This window comes from Limulus polyphemus, unplaced genomic scaffold (genome assembly GCF_000517525.1).
Source record: "Limulus polyphemus unplaced genomic scaffold, Limulus_polyphemus-2.1.2 Scaffold273, whole genome shotgun sequence".
In the NCBI taxonomy this organism is placed as follows: Eukaryota; Metazoa; Arthropoda; class Merostomata; order Xiphosura; family Limulidae; genus Limulus; species Limulus polyphemus.
The window spans coordinates 561,090-580,489 of record NW_013665883.1 but is presented as its reverse complement, the minus strand read 5'-3'; the positions used below and the strand labels follow the sequence as shown (position 1 = coordinate 580,489).

The 19,400-nt window shown below is 30.0% G+C and overlaps 1 protein-coding gene across 1 annotated transcript in view; it reads right to left on the bottom strand.

Annotated features, from left to right (window-relative positions):
* LOC106456941 (WD repeat-containing protein 20-like) overlaps positions 1-18,786 on the bottom strand; it is a 37,297-nt gene extending 18,511 nt beyond the window's left edge. Inside the window, 5 exon segments of the mRNA XM_013916318.2 lie at positions 3,630-3,736; positions 5,139-5,413; positions 5,416-6,397; positions 13,145-13,327; positions 18,021-18,786. Coding sequence (XP_013771772.2) covers positions 3,659-3,736; positions 5,139-5,413; positions 5,416-6,397; positions 13,145-13,327; positions 18,021-18,272 — 1,770 coding nt within the window. The 5' untranslated portion in view covers positions 18,273-18,786 and the 3' untranslated portion in view covers positions 3,630-3,658.
* Between the last annotated feature and the right edge of the window lie 614 nt (positions 18,787-19,400).

Sequence of the window (19,400 nt, the reverse complement as noted above, 5' to 3'; positions counted from 1 at the left end):
CATGTCTCATCAGGCCAGCTGGAATACGGCAAACACAGTAGTGGTCTAGGCGTTAGATATATATGTCATCAGTTTTCACAAACAATGCCTGATGTTAAATAATACAACTGATACATTTGATTTCTTTTAAAGAAGATATGAACAAGTCAAATTACTACTCACAAGTATCAGTGGGCAAGCTTATTACACCACAATAAAGAGTTACAACATCCTTCAGCTAACCATATGGATTAAAAAAAACATTTAGTTGTTCCTGAGCTTTATCATAAAATCTGTTTTTCACAGATGTGAACTATATATAAGGATGAAGTTAGCAAAAAAGCATGTATTCAATTGTTGTAATTGTACATGTATCCAACATTTATGTCGATTTTGAGAAGAAAGATTTAGTGTTCATGCCTCAAAAAATCTATTTTACTACATATTGATTTTTCACATTTGTTAAAATATTTAATACTATTTTTTTATTGTTGCAATGACACAACATGTGCAAGTATTGCAGCATATAAAATGTTCTGCATCAAATTTGCAAGAAAAATTTTGTACTGAATTTTATCTTTTAATGTAACACTTATTACCTTGACTAATTTTAGATAAAACTGAAGTACTGATGTCTTACACATTTCTGAGAACCTTTTTATTCATTAGAAGTATTTTTTACTGAATTAGTATAATTCATCATGATACAAGTGAGATACTATGTCATAAAGTTTCATAAGTTCTTAAAAGTGTACAATGGGAATTACAAAATTTCAGGATTTTCAAGTTTCCTGCCAAAGTTATCCATGAGTCAGTTCTTCAAAATGCTACTTCTTCTTCTCCATTAAGTATAAGAATATTGGATACTTTTAGCAAATCTAACGGTAAGAAATAAAAATGCTAGAAAAAATTATCATGAATTGTACAATTCCAAGAAAGTTGTCCTGTGAAAAGCAAAAGACTCGGTTACCTGGGAGCTTAGAATGAAAATGGTCAAAAACAGAGTTCTGGACTGTTATTCCATTAATACTGCTACCAAAATAATAGTATCAAACAGTCCTGGATATTTCATTGTCTTATTACGGTATATAGAACAAGGATTAAAGCAAGTTCTATTGAGATTAGACTACAAACATTGTTGAAAATAAGTATATTCACAAAATGCCAGAGATTAATAGTTGTAAAAAAATGCTTAAAACTTTTCAAGGTGAAAAAGCATTATGAGGATTTGACATCCAAATGACTTTCTCATGCAAATCATAAACAGCAGAGAAGAAAAAAAAAGGGGGTGGGGCAATAACTGATAAAATTGCAAGAAAAACAAAAACAAACTCAATATAAAGGGTACTTTAACAAAAAAAAATACTATTAATTTTTTTTTAGATAATGTTAATTATTTTAGCAATCAACTTGATGTACTAGTTAACCAAACCTTTGATATAATTTATTTACCCAACAAGGATTCAATTTAGATTAATAACAGCATTCATTTGATAAATCTTACTGTTTCTTGGAAATCATTTAAAGCATGAAGAATATCATTAATAGTCACTAGTTCACCTACAAGTTGACAAATAATGGACTGCTTGTTATTGTACAAGTAGATCAATATGGAAATAGACAATCAGATTTTTTTTAAACTTCTTACTATTTCTTTTTTCAAAATTATTTGAGTTAACTGAACACGTAAAAATGTTATTTGGATATTTAATACAGTGTACTAAATATTAGTTCTAAGTGTAACATATTCATAAATATATATGCAGTGGTTTAATTGCACTTTTAGAAGAAAGACTTGTATTTAGCTATAAGCAACATACTTAAAACATATATATATTTGATGAGTGCTGAATTCTCAACCATTCAGCAGTGCAATACAGCCATGAATAGCTTAAGACTGTGGAGAATAGTTATGTCACAGCTCTTTTCAAGGCAGGATATTCAAACAGTGAAGCAGCAAACAGCAGCAGACTTCAAGAAACATCAACTTCAAGATGAATCTCTCCAGCAAAGTGAGCAGTATCCGCAAGAGAATATCAGAACTTTCATAGGAGGATATTTAAAAGGCATCTCAACACAAGAAGAATTGCTACTACTGTCACCAAGGGATATCCAAGAAAAATTCCCTGCTCAAAAAAAGTGGATCACCAAGTTATACACATTCTAAATAATTCAAAATAATTTACAAAGGTTTTATCATATAAAGAAGAATAAACCAAGAGTGCAGAAGCTGCTCCTTAATACTGGCGAGAGAAAAATAAACTAGAAAAAACATATGAAAAACACCTTGCATGTAAAAGATGAAAGTTCATTGCAACAATGGATGTGACTTGGATGAACCTGAACAATTGCAAAAAGAAACACTTTCTACGAACTAAGTGGTAATAAAGGCTTTCTAATGTGTTTCAGAAAATAAGTAAAAAGTGTTTCACTGAATTTTATGGTTGCTATAGTTTCTCATACAAGTGGAAATTTGAACTTCATAAAGTGCACAGTAAAATACAGTTACTATCAAAAAATGATACCATATGTAAGATAAGAAACCACACTGCTACAATAACAATGAGGTATGGCTATCCCAAGACAGACATCTAACTCTAGTAGCATTTCTATGAATATTGAAGGACGAAAATGGTGTTCATGCTATCCCCTTCTCCCACATGTCTGTTAAGTAACTTAACTGGAACCCAAGGACTTCTATGCCCATGGTTTGCATATATGTACTTCTTTAGACTAATATTCAAATACAGTAGAATATATGTGGAAAGTTAACATTTTCCCATCATCTGCCTTAGAGATTTGCATGGCAATAACCTTCAGGCAACTCCCACCCAAACTCACAAGATTTCTCGTGAATTTTACTACTGCATAATGATCGACTCAACTAGACAATCATTTGCTGAAGGAGGAGGGCATGCAGGGCAGGAAATTCATGGTGGTCACAGTGGCAATTGCCACCATATTTTTCCAAATCCCTAAAATCTATGGCCATGATGGCCACTTTTCAGTATCCCTTTGGCCATTGTGCCCTCACGATCTAATTTTGTATTGCATACCATAGTAAAGGAAAAACCATTGGGAAACACAAACACTGGACTTGCGACCTACAGAAACTACCTTATTACAAATAATATATCACATAAAATGCATGTAGTGAAGGAAGTAAAGTTTTCACTTTGATCAACATTAAAAAAAAATCATGCAGTTTGTTGAGTTATACCATACCGCAGGTTCTTAATAGTATTAAGCAATTAAGAAACTGCTCTGTTTGACAACAGTACCATCAAATTGAGCATGATCAACAACAGAGGAAGTTAGTTCCAAGGACAGCATGGGACCTGGAACATCATTCTTATACAGTTAACCTTTAGTAATAAAGACCTATACAAATGTGGATACAAAAATTTCTGGCAGCTTAGATTAACAAAGCTTTTCTAAATGATTTCTTTCAATCTTTCTAAAACCGAAACAACATAAAGTTTTAAGCATTCTAATAACACCTTATTCAAACTCCAAATGAAAAACAGAGAAAATACTTAATATCAGTTTCCTGAAAATGAGTTTTTAAAACTTATCAGTTCAACTTAAACAACAAGTTACAAAAGCTAACTAACAATATGTAAGACTTAATGTATTAACTTTTAACATACTTGAGCTTTAGCTTCATTACTGATGTCTTTCATATCAAAACCTTATGTTTGTTGTTTTCAGGAGAGCCAAATTTCTTGCAGTTGAAGTTTATATCATTGTCCTTTGTCTGCAAGAAAAAATAGTAACATTGATTTGGAACACTTCTGTTTACATGTAGCACACAGTACTTTGAGATAATTATTTTAGGACATTTGCTTTAAGGAAGATACTTAGTTGATACATGACAGCAATCATGTAGTATGGTGAAAATAGAGACAGTGTGTAAATAAAATTTTTTTACTATGAAAATCTTTTAAAATATTGGATCTTTTTTTTGTTCTTTGTTTTACAGAAACTTATTTTGGTCTTATTTTATAATATATGCTCTGCTTTGTGTTTACTGTATATTCTAAAGTTATATAGCAAAAAAAATTATTAATGATTGCCAGGAAACTGAAACTCCAAATATTATTCATTCACACTACCAGTTAAACAGTCAGACATATACACTCAAATAGAGGTTTATATTAGTTATTTTAAATGATTTTCGAATGAGTTTAACATGATTGTATTTAAACTAGGGTTAGATATCTGATCAGTCAAATATTTTTATTACTACTTTTTTTTTAACTTCATGTGTTGAATTTTACTTAATACAAATAATGTAAATTATATCAATATATTAAATAAAACAGTTGATGATTAATTTCCAGCCTTCTGACAAAAAGCCAGTGCTGCATAAAGTACTTCCATTTTGACACTGTGTAGCATAAATAAATAATATTGTCAGTCATTACAACTTTATGTTGCAAGTTAAAAAATCATACCTATTGGCTGCATAAAATTGAAGGATATCATAATACAGCCTAGTATAACATCACACACACCCATAAATATTTCAGCAAGAAAAAATCAGGAACATATTAATCTCATGCACTATATTATATTAATATGTACAAAATATGTAAAAAAGTAATAAATATGAGGCTACAACACAGTAAACACAGTTTTTATTGTTTGTATTAAATTTTGAAGTCCATTAATACTCACATACAAGCAGAGGGGTGGATGTTGGAGCCAAAAATTAAATTATTTAATTTAAAAAAAAATTTAATTAATTAATTAAAAACCTGAGCAAGTATTTACGAAATTTGGTACAGGTTTTTAATTAATTGGCAATATTTGAACAGTTTTTGACTGATCAAAATTAAGTGGTCATTTTACATTATCTGACTAGTAAATTAACCAATTTGCTAACACTAAGTTAAACATTTACATCACAAACTTACTCTAAAGATTAAACTGTTGGTATCCATGTTATTAATATTTGAAAATAGTACCTGGAAGCAAATACTTTTGGTATATTAGGTTACAAGAAAAATTTAATAGTGTTTTTGTAGTACAGTGCAAACCTAAACTATTTTTTCTTCTAGAGAAATGATAAAATTTACAAAATGAAAACAATGCAAACACTTTGGAGAGAGAACTTATATATTTTTTATTGTATGATGTTTAAAGGCAAAACATACCGTTTTTCCAGGCCTTGCCCATGTGCATACATAACCTTCCTGACATGCTGTTACTGCACAGTCTTCTCTAAATACTAAGTCTGTCAGCCGTTCATGAGCAATTCTTTTACACACAAGTGGTTCTAACATTGGCACTTCATCAAGGCGTGGGCATATGGTTGTTCCAATCAATCTGACAGGGTCATCCAGAACCTTACTGTAACTTGATTTATTTAGACTATTTTTTTCATTGCTACGTGAGGAAAGACTGAAGTTCCTTTTGTGATCTTTGTCCACTTTTTTTCTTTTTCTAATGTACCACTTTTACTTACAACATTCAAAGGTAACACTAAGTTGCCATCTACCATAGAAGTATCCTTAGCTATACAGTTTGCCTGAGCATGATCTACATTGTTGAACTTTGATAGAGGCGAGAGCTGTATGGAGGGATTAGTCAGCACAACACTAGTTCGTGTTCGCCCCATTGGCTGTTTTAAAACATCTTCAGTTAAATCCCAGAGGCAGAACTGAGTGTCTTGTCCAACAGAGCCAAACCTGTAAGAAGTAATATTTAAAGACTGCATATCTAAAGAACTTCTATTAGAAGTAGCTATTGAAGTCTGATATGCACTTGACCCTGAAGCACTTGACTTGGAATTGTTTGGGATGCTCAGTTTTGAAGAATCATTTAGACCAGTTGATGCTATTAATGGTGACAGGTCTTCTTCACTTCCACCAAAATCAACACCATTTGCATAGGAAATGTTGTGTGCATCAAATGCCACAACATTCACCCATGATTTGTGTCCATAACCCCGTGCAACTACTCGTTTTTCAAGAAAAGACCAAACAGTTACTAGATCGTCTTCTCCTCCCACAACAATATACTTGCTATCTGGACTCCAACACACGCATAACAACCCTCCAAAGTAGCTGCGTACCAATCCAACAAGGTCCATTGTGTCATAGTTAAACACACGAAGAAATCCATCTTGGCTCACAGTTGCTAAGTATTTGGAACAAGGTGAAAACGAAAACTGATTTAATGAGCCTTCTCCAATAACCCACCTGTACAATGGGTTTCTTGTACTCTTTGTTTTACATGTATACACAGCAAAATTTTCTCCCTGTTTAAAGATCTGATAATGCGGCGGTGTCGTACCGCATGGTAAATCATCTTTATAAACATACATCTGTCCACTGCTATGTGAAACTAAAAAAATGTTTGGAGAACCTGGTACCCATTTTAAGCAAGTTACCTTTGTTTTGTCAATTAACCTCTGAAAATAAAAAAGAGAGAACAAAATTTCAAAGCTACAGAAAACAATCATTAGGGCTATTAAATAACACAAATATATAATAGATATAATTTTCAGTATTACAGTAACAATTTTTGAAATATTTATTTCCTTCTATACATATGTATGCATAATTACTTTCTAAAAATATACCAGATGACATGTTGACAGGTCAAAGTTTAGAGAATGCTCACTATACATGTCAAATACAAGATAACTCACATCATAGTCATAATAATATATTAAGTTTTACAGACCTCAGTACTTTACCAATCATTTTCAAATTAAAAAGTTTTTCTGTGTTTCAAAATTTATGAAGTTTCATAATTTTCAAAACTACTAGTTGAGTTAATTCTTCAAACTTTTATATTTCATTTTAAAAAGATTTAGCATTCACAAGTGTAAGCAAAAAGAAGAAGAGAGAAAAAGAGATGTACAGACCAAGAATAACACATAGAAAACCTCCTGAAATGTAGTTGATAGAGATGGTTTTAGTAAAATTTCATTAAGTTCATGTTACTTAAAACTAATGAAATTTTGCTGATAACAAAAACATTTCAATGTCTCATATAACCAATCTGACTAAAAATCAAAAAGTAACATATTAAGAAGAGATCACAATTTAAGGATAATAAGGAAAGTGGTGTACTGTTAACTATGTCTTCAGACTCACAATCACAAGGTTCTCTAAGTGCTTGATTGCTCTTTTATCATCAGCTTCAATCTTAACACCATATACAGTTAACACACATGGAAGTATTAAATATGTATAATAGGTACAAAACTATCAACATTTTGTTTCACGATAAATTTGGCTAACGCTTTGATTGACAGAGTATACACATACAATAAGACTAATTAGTCAGCTGTTACATCAATTAAATAGTAAATATTATGAAAGATTTTCAGTTGAACAATTGATTGAATTTTGTATTAGTTATTTTGTAGTTCAATGTGCCAAAAAAATCCATAGTTGTAGGCTTACCCTCATTCAGTGTTGTAAACAAAAAGTCAAATACTACATAGAGCAGTGTATATCAACCAATTAAAACTGACTATATTTTGGAAAGTTATCTTTTGAATTTGGTTGCTGTTTCCTTAATCTGAAGATATAATTGCTAATGGTAAGCACAGGGGGTTTCAATAAATGACACACATGGATATTTTTGCATTGTCACCAAAAAACATGTAGAATTTAGCTGTTCCATTTCAGCAGGCACCAAAGGTTATTTCTATTAATGACCTAATTGACTTTATTCTTGGTTGTTTCCAATACACAATGCAAGACATATTTTTATATAAGTAAGAATCCCAATTCCTACCAACCACAAAATTAGAAGAAAAGGCTGTGTCTGGAAGTAAAATATGCAAAAACAAATATCCTGATTAAGTTAATGTAAATTACAGCTGCATCATTAATTCGATTACCTATGAGCATCAATTACATTTATTATCATCCCAAAACAACTGGTTAGTCAAAACTGTGAGTTATTTGATTAATGTCATGAAAATAATCACCTAATCACCAATTATAAAACTATCCACGTATTTGAAATATGCTTTTATTATTCTTTATTATTATTTTAGATTAATTCAAGTTTGTTCAGCTTAATCAACTCGTGTCACGATCAACTCACAAAAATAATCAACTAATCAAAATTAGGGTTTCTGATTATTTCAGTTCTTCAAATAATTGAAATATTGTCATTATTACTGTTTTTTGCTTTATTCAAGTTTTATTAGCTTTAGGTAGGTATGAAAGGGTGATTAGGGGGAATGCTTCACGAATCATGTTTGATTCCCAATCCCACCAAACACACTGGTCCTTTCAGCTGCGAGGGAGTTGTATTTGTTTTTCAGCTACTAAGACTATCTGTCACCATCCCTAATTTTAAACTGCCAAACTAAGGAAAGATAACTGCTTACAGCACTCACTACCAACATTTAGGCTACTTTAGTGGTGAATAAAGTGTAAATTTAATCTTTTTTTACACTATTTTATATTTATAATTTGCCTTTAGTTTTAAAAAAAGAAATTTATTTTTTATATGCTGTATATATGTTACATTTGTAACTCCACACCACCTTACTTTCCTGAATTTGTGTCCCAGTTGTGACAGGCAGTGGCATGTCTCAAACCTGCAATCTGATCATCTGGTAAATGCTCATGAAGCTGTAATCTTTATCCATTCAGTCATGTGATAAATTACAATTGTAAATGTACTAACTGAATTTCAGTAAACAAAATCAGTAGCATTAAAATTTACAAGTATCAATCATTTTATTAAGGTGATGAAACAAAAACACCACATAAATATTTTCTACATTACATTTCATATTGTATACAATAATATTATAAAAACATACTCCACAATTATGTTTAAATATACTGCAATTGCAATCTAGTCTTTGTAAGGCCTAAAAAAAGTGTTTGTGGTAACTTTACCAACCTTCAAATAAAGGCCCCAACCTTAAGTTTTAAGCCTTCTCTTCCAAAAATCCAGAGAACATAATCAGATGTTTACCTATCAGTGACATTTTCACCCATTATTCGCATGAGCACGTTTTGTAATGATCACTTCCACAGAACATAACTTCAAATTAATATCATTAAAAAGTCATCATAATGATCATAAAAATTTATAAAAGATATTTGTATTTTTAGTTTAGCATTATTATGCTAATTTTTGCTGAATACATTTCACATGTTAGTTTATGCAAGACAAAATTTGAAACTTTTTTTACGGTGATGCTTGTTTAAGTTTATTGGTGGAAACTTCACCAGTATCCTTTTTTTTTTTTTGAAGTAACAGTTTCTCAAAGTATCAATCTCTAATAATGATATCTAATTGTTTCATGTAAGTTGAAACATGCAATGATCTATAAATTAATAATAGTAGCACTTAGCTCATTATGTTAAGTGTAGGAGTTAAATACAAGGAAGTGTTCTCTTGTCCATTTCAAAATTCTTGCCAATAGCCAAATACTTTCTTTACAAGTGCAGATAATTATTGATCTAATCTGTGGAATAGTTCAATTGTGACATTTTTAAAACACTAACTCATGCAAATGTTGTTCATAGAAAATTTATATAAAAATTGGAGTTTATTTTGCAGATAATACTATCATATCAAAAGTATATAATTGTATACAACAGTTTCTCTTTAACCACAACTTAAGAACTTAGAAGTCCAACAATGCCTACATATTAATGTGAAATAGAAAAAATAATCCTTTTAGAATATTTATATTATTGAGTTAATTTAATTAATTTGAAAATAATTATTTCATTAATTCTTATGTTGGTAGTTTGTATTCAAAATGCATAATTGGCATATATAATTTGATGTATTTTAATGAACATTTTTTTTTTTTATAAAGAACTATTAAAGGTATTCTAACTAAAATGATGTCAGCCTATAACCCATGGCCATTATAGAAAAAAATGCATATTTGCTAAAAGAACAGATATGAAACTAAAATACTGAAAGCAACATAATTCTTAATTTGATTGAACGTATGGTTTTTGATAATGATAGGCTAGAGTGCAATGTAATAATGTTTAACAATAAAAAGAAATTTTGCAAAACAAGTCTTACTCATCTATCATAATATTTCTTGGAATTGATTCTAAAATACATAATTTTTTGACTTAATTTGCAATGACAATTAAACATTCAACAAGGATAATGATCTGTGTACTCTGCATTTTGCAGATCAAAAATAATAAACTGTCAGTATACTTCACACTAAAATATTGTTGTGTACAAAATAATGAGTAATTTTATACCCACGATAATCTTATTCTTTTCTACTTCTGACAAGGGAAATACCACATGCTGTTAAGTTTATTCTTTCCCTACGGTGAAAATGCACCTAAACAGTTATGTACATTCTGTTCAACATTAAATGATTGACTGCCTCATTATGATTGTATTCATATAAAATCATGAACTTGATCCCAAAAACTTAACCTGTGCCTATTAGTAATCTCACTAGTCACTGCTGTATTTAGTTTTTATTTTTGACTTATTATCAGTTACATAATATTTATTTTCTCAACAAATATTCACCAGTTTTAGTAGTCTAACAGAAAGCTTTTAATATCAATTTCAGCTTGTTATAGGTTTTGTATTAAGTGTGTATATGATATATGTTTATGTAAAACAGTTTAAGACTAAAAAACTAGCTTGATCTTAAATTATTGTACCTGAAAATGTTTATTATATTGAATGAAAGGTAATAAAAAATGTCTTAAAAAAATGTTGCAGTTAAGAAGATTAGTCTCATGTAAGAGTAACTGATTAATCGAATATAATCAATTAGCAAACTTCAATAATCATTCAGCACTACTTACGAAATTAAAAACTTTGTTCATGATATTTTTTGTGTACTAGTGTATCATGTGTATATTGTGTTCAACATTGCAATCTGTAGTAATTAAACATACACATAGATACTTAGACTTCAATTCTGAATGAACGGTTTTCCAAAAAGACAAGGCAATAAACAAATCCAAAAATTAAAAGGGCAATGTCTTATGGTTAAATTATTCCTCAACCAAATGAATATCAGAGCTAAAGTTTGAAAATATTTTAGAAGAATCAATTTTTCTATGAATACAGTAAATAAAACAATTTCATTGACAATATATTGCTAGTTACAGTCTTTGAACATTAATATTCTCAAAAGCCAAAGTCTCAGAGTTATGACCTGGCTACATCAACTTGATATTTGATAAAAAATTAAACAAGATAAAATCAGAAATACGTATGGGTCCTCTTATCATTAACATTATCTCTGCATCTATGAAGCATACTTCTGACCAGTTTGTGAATGACCCTATACAGGATTCTGTCCATTTTCTCATGTGATATGACACTATGCATTCTCACACAAGTGGTGTATTAAGAAGTTGGTTTATGAAAAATGCAAGATGTTTTCAGAAGTGCATTAAGAGATTTAGATCAAGACTTCATGTTCAAGGTGCTCCATCATAATCTTTTGGTCTGATTGCACCTACGAAGGTAATAATACATTTGCATCCAGTACTACACCAACATATACAGTAGTTAGTCTACCCCTCAGATGCACAAAACAATGACCTGAATGTTGATTAATATTGATGCTTTCCCAAACACTAGTTGAAACACAAATGAAACAGTCATATTATGTACTGCTACTCTAAACATACTGTTGACCTCTCATTTTCCTGACATGGACCGATTGATCATTGGAAAAGACATTAAATCTAGATTCATCTGTACAACTGTCAAAACTTTCTGTTGCTACCAGCAAGTACAATTGTGACAATTATAAGAAAACAATAACCAAAACTAAAATGAATACCATAACAACAAATAATCAAATCTGAAACTGAAATGGAAGTAACATCTTTCCAGAGAAGGCAGCAAGTGCAAAATGCACCAAAACAACCATGGATTCTCACAGTATGTGAACATAATTCATTATAATCCCACTTTCCAAAATGCATTCAGGTGTAATTTTCCAGACTGTATTACACAAAAATTTCATATTTTTAAAACTCAAATACATATTTTTAAATACTCAAATAAGTTTAAGAACTTATTTTAAAATAGCAATAATCTATATACAAACATAGTGTATAATAATTGAATTTTGACTGTATTTTACAAAATACTAGTCTACTAAAACACAGCCAAGACAGATCACTTTGTAAAGATTAAAGGTCAGTTTTATATTATTGGATACAGTAGCACGAATGCATGTATGCCACGTCATTGTAACTTCTGTATTGTTAGCCAGGTGTGGCTGATAGGTCAATGTAATAAAAATAATAGATATATATAAATGTATAATGTTATGAGATTTAAGCTATATAGTCTAAACATTTATGTTTTCATGTTATAATTTGTGTTCATTCCAGTATGAAAGATGCCTAATTTGTTTTTATTTCCTAATTTTTTATGGTGGTTATGAGATCGGTCAAATCTACCAAACACGTACAGAAATTTGTTACTGAAAATAACAGATAAAATGAAAAATTTTTCTTAAGAAACATTTGATAACTATCTGGACATTATAAAGATTTCACATGTGAAATTTGAAAATTTTCTGATGCATAAAAGTATTTTCAATCTTAAAATTAAAATTACTTTGCTTGTTGGATAGGCAACATGCAAAAAGACAAAACAGGCATGAGAAAAATATTGCTTTACAAACCTTAAGACTTATTAAAAAAATTTATATTTTGCATATGAAAGCATTGTAATGTTTACTGATAACCTGCCAAATTTTGTTAACATACACTTACTAATTTAAAAGTTATAGCATAAAAACTATAACAAGCACAAGATGGTTACAAGGTTGGTCCCATTGACCAAGCCCGTGCTGAAAGAGTTAAGAGTAATAATGATGTCTGGAGGAACTCACCAGTACACTAATGATCCAATTGCACAAGTTTTGCATGTGGGCATTATTCACTGATGGAGGTGTATATAAAGCAATACTAAAACATGCATCACACATGATAACACAAAAGATGTAGGAGAAGCTAAGTAAACATAAACAGCACATCAACTTATAGCTTCTTGATCATTCAACAAAAAAGTCCATAACAATTTTTTTAATTTATGGTGAAATTCAAGAAATTTAAAAAGTGACTGCAGCTCACAACAATTACATGTACTAAAATTATTCTTCAAACTCTTAGTTTTCCCAGATGGAAAAGTCTTGTAAGATGCTTACCTCTTCATTGTAAAGTTTACTAAGTTCTTTCTTGATAGGATCAATAAGTTGGATCTGACCAGCAGAAAAACCAACTAAGAGTGACACGTTTTCACCAGTTAGTGTGTGCAGGTTGAAGTCATGGCAGGTGGGGTAGGTGCCCTTATACACACGTTTGTCCACAGGTTTTGTAAGGTCTGCTGCCTAAAAACCAAATAGTATTTACCAGCAATACCATGAAATTTTAATAAACTTTTACACTTTTTTAGTTTATAAACCCTCTTCTTTTTGCATGTACCTACTCTTTCCCAAAATTAATCAACATGTTTTTTACCACAAAACCAATACACAAGTCACAAATAGTGAAACATTGACTGCAAAACATGAAAAGATATTAAACTTCATCATCTATAATTTATATGTTTGGTTTGCTGTTGATAGATGATTATGTATGACCTGAAGTGTGAATCAAAAATCCTTTTTATACATAGAAACTTTGTCACACTTTCAAATGAAACACTCAAGGTAAAAATTACCTTAGGCACATTTTTGTATAAATTAACAGAAACTATACTAAGTACAGATAAAATCTGTGAATAAATATGACATATTAAATGCATTCATAAATGGGGAGGAAAAGGTCATTTTGTCAACAGTTAAGCTAGGATCATTTTTTGTAATTTTACTACAGTTTCAATTTTATGCTAAATTGTGCCTAGAATGTTATGACCACTTTTCACATCAAAACACACAAAACTGAACTTCCATCTCTCCATCATTCCTAAAAGGTAGAAAAATGTCTTTAATTTCATTCTTAATTTATTATTAGCATATCCATACTATTCTATGTTGTTTACGGGAACAGAATATAAATCTTAAATAATATTCATAGCTTAACTCACGGAAAAAGCCTTTTAATAAACACAATCATGTAACTGATAAAGAAAAAATTAAGGAAAGCAGTATATTCATGTATTCCTTACTTAACAGACCAAACCATTTTTGATCTGAGTGAATAAAACTGAAATATCTATTTACTTCTTTCACAAGTAGATGAAAAGCTGAAATATGTGAAACATATTACATAACAAATTTAAAAAAAACTTACATTTAAATACCTTAACTTAAATACCTATCATTTGTTTTAACATTACACTTAACCATCTTGTCATGGTGTTTGTAAGAGTTAACAATAATTCAACACTGTATGCAAACACACATGGATTTTTTTTATTGTCACCTAGCAACAAGTGGAGTTTAGTTGTTCCATTTCAGCAAGGGCCAAAGGTTGTTTTTAATAACTGTTTAGTTTGACCATATTCTCAGTAGTTTCAAACACATAATACTAGACATACTTTGTGTAAATACAAATCTCAGTTCTGACCAATCACAAAATTAGCAGTATAAGTGTGGAAAAAGGTAACTAGTATGAACAGGTGTTATCCAATCATCCTTCTATATTTGGATGTTCTTTCATGAGTATGAATTAGGCAAAGCTGAAGTGATGGCTAGAATTTTTTTTTCTGAGATGTTAAGAAAACAGATTGCCAAGACTGTATAAATGGGTATTTATGGGCAAGATTTGTCATTAAAAGTTATTGACCCTCTTGTAAATATTTCTGTACCTTTGAAAAAGTTAATAAGCATTTTGGATCCTTGTGATAAATTTAATAAATTTTATGTTTGCTTAATGACATGAAACTCCTCGAATATCTTGCTGAAAAGTAAAAAATATTTCTATGCTGAATATAAACAAGGTAGACTTAGATTGGAGGGGTAGCTATTTCCAAGTACCTTGAAGGTCTTTAGCAACATAAGGCAACTAACTTATTCAAAGAATACAATATATTTAATTTTAATACTGATACTGCTTGTTGAAATTAGTTTCTTCTTCCCTGGTGAATTTCCAACATGTTAAAAATATAACTAACAATAAGACAGCATTTGAGGGTTAATTTGAATGTGAGATGACTTGATTTTGAAAAATTGGCATAAACATAGTTTAATTTTAAATAATGTGCACAATTTGATGTTTGAAAAGCATGAACAATTACAAGTCAATTAGTCTCTGACACAAGTTTTCTTTTATCTTCTAAAAACAGAATCTCATTGTAATTAATAAAAAAAGTAAAGTAATATTCAATGACTAATAAGACTCATGACTTTCTAAACAGAGTGCCCTAAAAACTGAACCCATTCCAGTTGTGATTATAAAAAAAAATTACGGTTGTGATGGATAATTGATTCTTTTGCCAGATACTTAGTTTGGCTTGATATAGATTAGTACTAATTCAGTAGTTAAATCGTTCAAATTTTCATATAATTTATGATGAACACTTAGCCTAAACAGACTACATGTACAAGGAAGTTATAAATAATAAATAAACTAATGCACATACACTCAATTATGATACTTATTTATATAAAATATTAACAAAATTAGTCGAAATTGCTAAGTGGGAAGACTTACAGAACTATAAAGCTAGGAATTTACGATAAATTAGGAAATCCAGAAGCACTTATGAAAAACACTTGGCTGATAATGTTAACAATAATTTTTTGAAGTATTTTAAAGGTAAATGAAATGTGAAAATAGGATTTAGGCCCTTAAAGAATACTATCACAGTGATTTTGTTGAAGACTATGAGATGGCTAAGCTTTTAAATGTTCTCTCCTATTCTTTAACCTTTGAGTTTGTAATTACATTTCGGATGGGTTCTCAAAGTGTCAATTATCCACTAAAAAATGAAATTTAGAATTTGACCTTATTTTTAGTACATTTTCAGTATCAAAATCCATTAGTTGTACTTCTGCTTGGTGAGGTACACTTGTGCAGTACTATGGCAAGAAATTGTCGGACTACGAGGAAAAGTTTGTGTGATACCATGAAGTAAATCCACTTGTCACACCTTATTGCAAGTATTTCTGTTTTGTTTTTCACAACATGTTCAAAAAGGTAACAGAAGTACAAATATAAAATATAAAACACTGTAAAGTGACTCTCTTCTAATATGATTTTTATGCTACCTCACAGAAATTTACCAAAAAATATAAATTAAAGTACATGTATAATGTGCCATGAAAAATTAGTTAGTTGATTAATGTCCTAATTGATGAGACCTCACATAAATGGATACCATACCAGCCTCTCTATCAAAAAGACCCAGGTTTGAATCCTGGCCACAACCACCACAGAAATAGTCCTTCTCAGAACTTTCCTTAAGAAAGCATAGATTAGCAGCTAAAACTTAAGATGAAAACTAGTTAGTAATTAATAATTAAAAAAATTGTAGCTACTTGATAATTATACTTCAGTGATTGCATAGGCTACTAACCATAAATAAAGATTTAACACAATATCTGCTAGTTCAACTGCATGAATCGGTGTGTTATAAATGAAAGTTAATATGCAAACATTTTTAACTTAAATAGCTAATGTTTTATTAATAAATATGAAACAATACTTTCATTTTGAGTATAAAATGCTTAATAAGTTTAGCATTTGAAAAAGTAAAAATTAACTATAAAAAAATAAAACTAATTTTCACAGACAAACTTAAAATACAATTTCAATTTCCAAATGCTGGAATATTTTAATTTTATAATGCTTGTAACCCATACTCACTCACTTATTAAGTAATATGTAAACAGATAAATCTCAGACCTTTGTAGCACTAGACACTGTAGTCAGATGCAACTCCTCAAAGTTTTCTCAATTACACTTCAATTTTTTTCCTTCTACATTATGCAAAAATTAATCCCACTTCTCAATTCACATTTTCCATATTCTTTAACACTGCTTAAATCTATTAAAATATTTTTAATTATATAATATTAAAACTGTGAAAGAAAAGTTAAGTAAAGTATTAACTACATATCTATAAAGAATGTAAATCAAACAAAAATTCCAAAAACAAAAGGTTATGTGAATAGCATAAAAACATTACATGAAACAGTGTGCTGTAATTGGTCTTTGAACACACTTATCTCTCTCTATATATCCTTCCTTCTTTATATACATAGAGCTTTAAGTAACAAAACTTCCCTGCATTCAATAATTACTCTTACTTATTCTCAGATGATGTCCAAATCTAGCCTGATTTTACTATATCTATTATTCATTAGAAGTCCATTCATCAATTACCTTCCATAATACTATTTCAACGTTTTTCACAGTTTTAACTGCATTCCTCAACAAATATAAATCTATTGTTCAGAAAACACAAATTTTGAACTAATAAATTAGGCCTAAAAATCAGCCATTATTAAACAAGTTAAAAACTTTGTAAACAGAAATTAACAAATATTACAAACAATGTATGAAATTTATCAGTCTCAATAATAGATTTTATAATAATTTTGGATGTAATGAGTTATTGCGTGTTTATTTGTATTATACCTCTCAATTTCTACTTTTTTGAACATGCTAATAATAATACTGTTACTAGCATTAAAAGCAAAATTTTTCAATAATAAACAATCAGTAAACTTAGAACTTCAATTTTACACAAGTCTTCAAATTGTAGTAGTAATTTGTAATAGTATTAGTTATAGTGTCATTTATGAATTGTAACTGTTTTATTAAAATCCATAAGAAGCATACTACTACTACTACTACTACTACTACTAGTCTAGGATTGAGAACCGAGTGTGAAGAAAGTATGACCAGCATTTCTTACCATTTAAGTTACATAACTTAGCAGTTGGATTAGCCAAATACTTGCTGCAATTACTGAATTATTAAGGAGCCTATATAATGATATTTAAATTAAACATTTTAGACAAATTTTTAAATTTATTACAAATGCTACACAAAATACCACACAGTCTAGGCATAGTTTAAAGTATCTCACACAATATTATACACTGTTTCAAGTGTTTGTATAAATTGCCTTACCTTTTTAACACCTTTATACACATAAACATATAATTCCCTTCCAACATTGAAGCAAATATGGTCACTACACCCTGTAGGTTGATCAGGTAAAGTTACAAATGATACTTTCACGGGTGTGTTTGTCTGCGTGTTATAGCCAACACGATTAGGCCTTGAATATTCGGAATGGGTCATCAGTTTGTACACTCCTTCACGTATCATAAAATGTGTTTTTAGTTCATCTTTTCCACCCCCGTCACACTGCACCGCCATTTTCCAACCCGACTCTTAAGGAAACGACCCAGTATCCCGGATATTCATAATATCTGTTTCCAAGTTCCAGTCCAGTTTGAGTTTGACTGTCCAGCAGCCAACTTCGCCTATGAAACATTTAACTTAACTCATTATACTGCAAAAGAGCATTGATTTTCAACTCAAGAAAAGGAATATGATGAATTAGTTATTTAATATCATCATAAAAAAGTAACTTGTACACTCTTTGTGCTACAAAACTGACTAAAAGTTTAAAGTAAAGTAGGTCTACAAGTTACAACTTTACGTACTAACATTAACAACACAAACATTTTAACTGAACATTATCTTTCGGATTCTTTCCCATTTACTAAGCCTAAACCTCCAGCTTAGCTTAGCGTATTTGTACGCTGGGGATGTAAAGACTGTCCAACACTTAAATTAAAACGAATAGTATAAAACGTATAAGTAATATATATATAAACTCTTTCTGATGATTAAATTATTTAAACTTTTTCTGATGAGTAGGAAAATTGTACGCAACTAGTTATGACATCATTTCCGGATTGTAATCTCGGCTTTCTCTGTAAATAATGTTCGTAAAATTACGCCGGATATTCGAGCAGTGTACGTTAATTAATATATTCATTATTAGAGCTAAATAATGTTGTTTTATTCTTTTGAAACAATACGAAAATTCGTTATAAATCAAATAGCTCTAAAAATAGTAAATAGATTAAAAACGGGGTCGATAAACTGCAGGTATACTTTAGAGAAAACCTAAAAGGATAAAGAAGATTGAGGGAATAATGGTAATTGCAAAGTTTATAAAGTTTGGAGGAATTTTAACGAAAAACAGCACCAGCTCAAATATATTGTACAAGGGCAATTGGCGGTTTCATCATAATGACACAGCGGTATGTCTGTGGACTTACAACGGTATAATCCGGGTTTCGATACCCGTGGAGGGCAGAGCATAGATAGCCTATTGTGTAGCTTTGTGCTTAACTTCAAACAAACAGATCATCATTATGAAAAATAAACAAAATGTAGTTCACACAATTAACTTAGAATAGAATAACAAAATATGGAAAAAAGTTTAAATATAATTAATGAATTTTTCCTACTTTTGGTCAAAGATAACTCTCC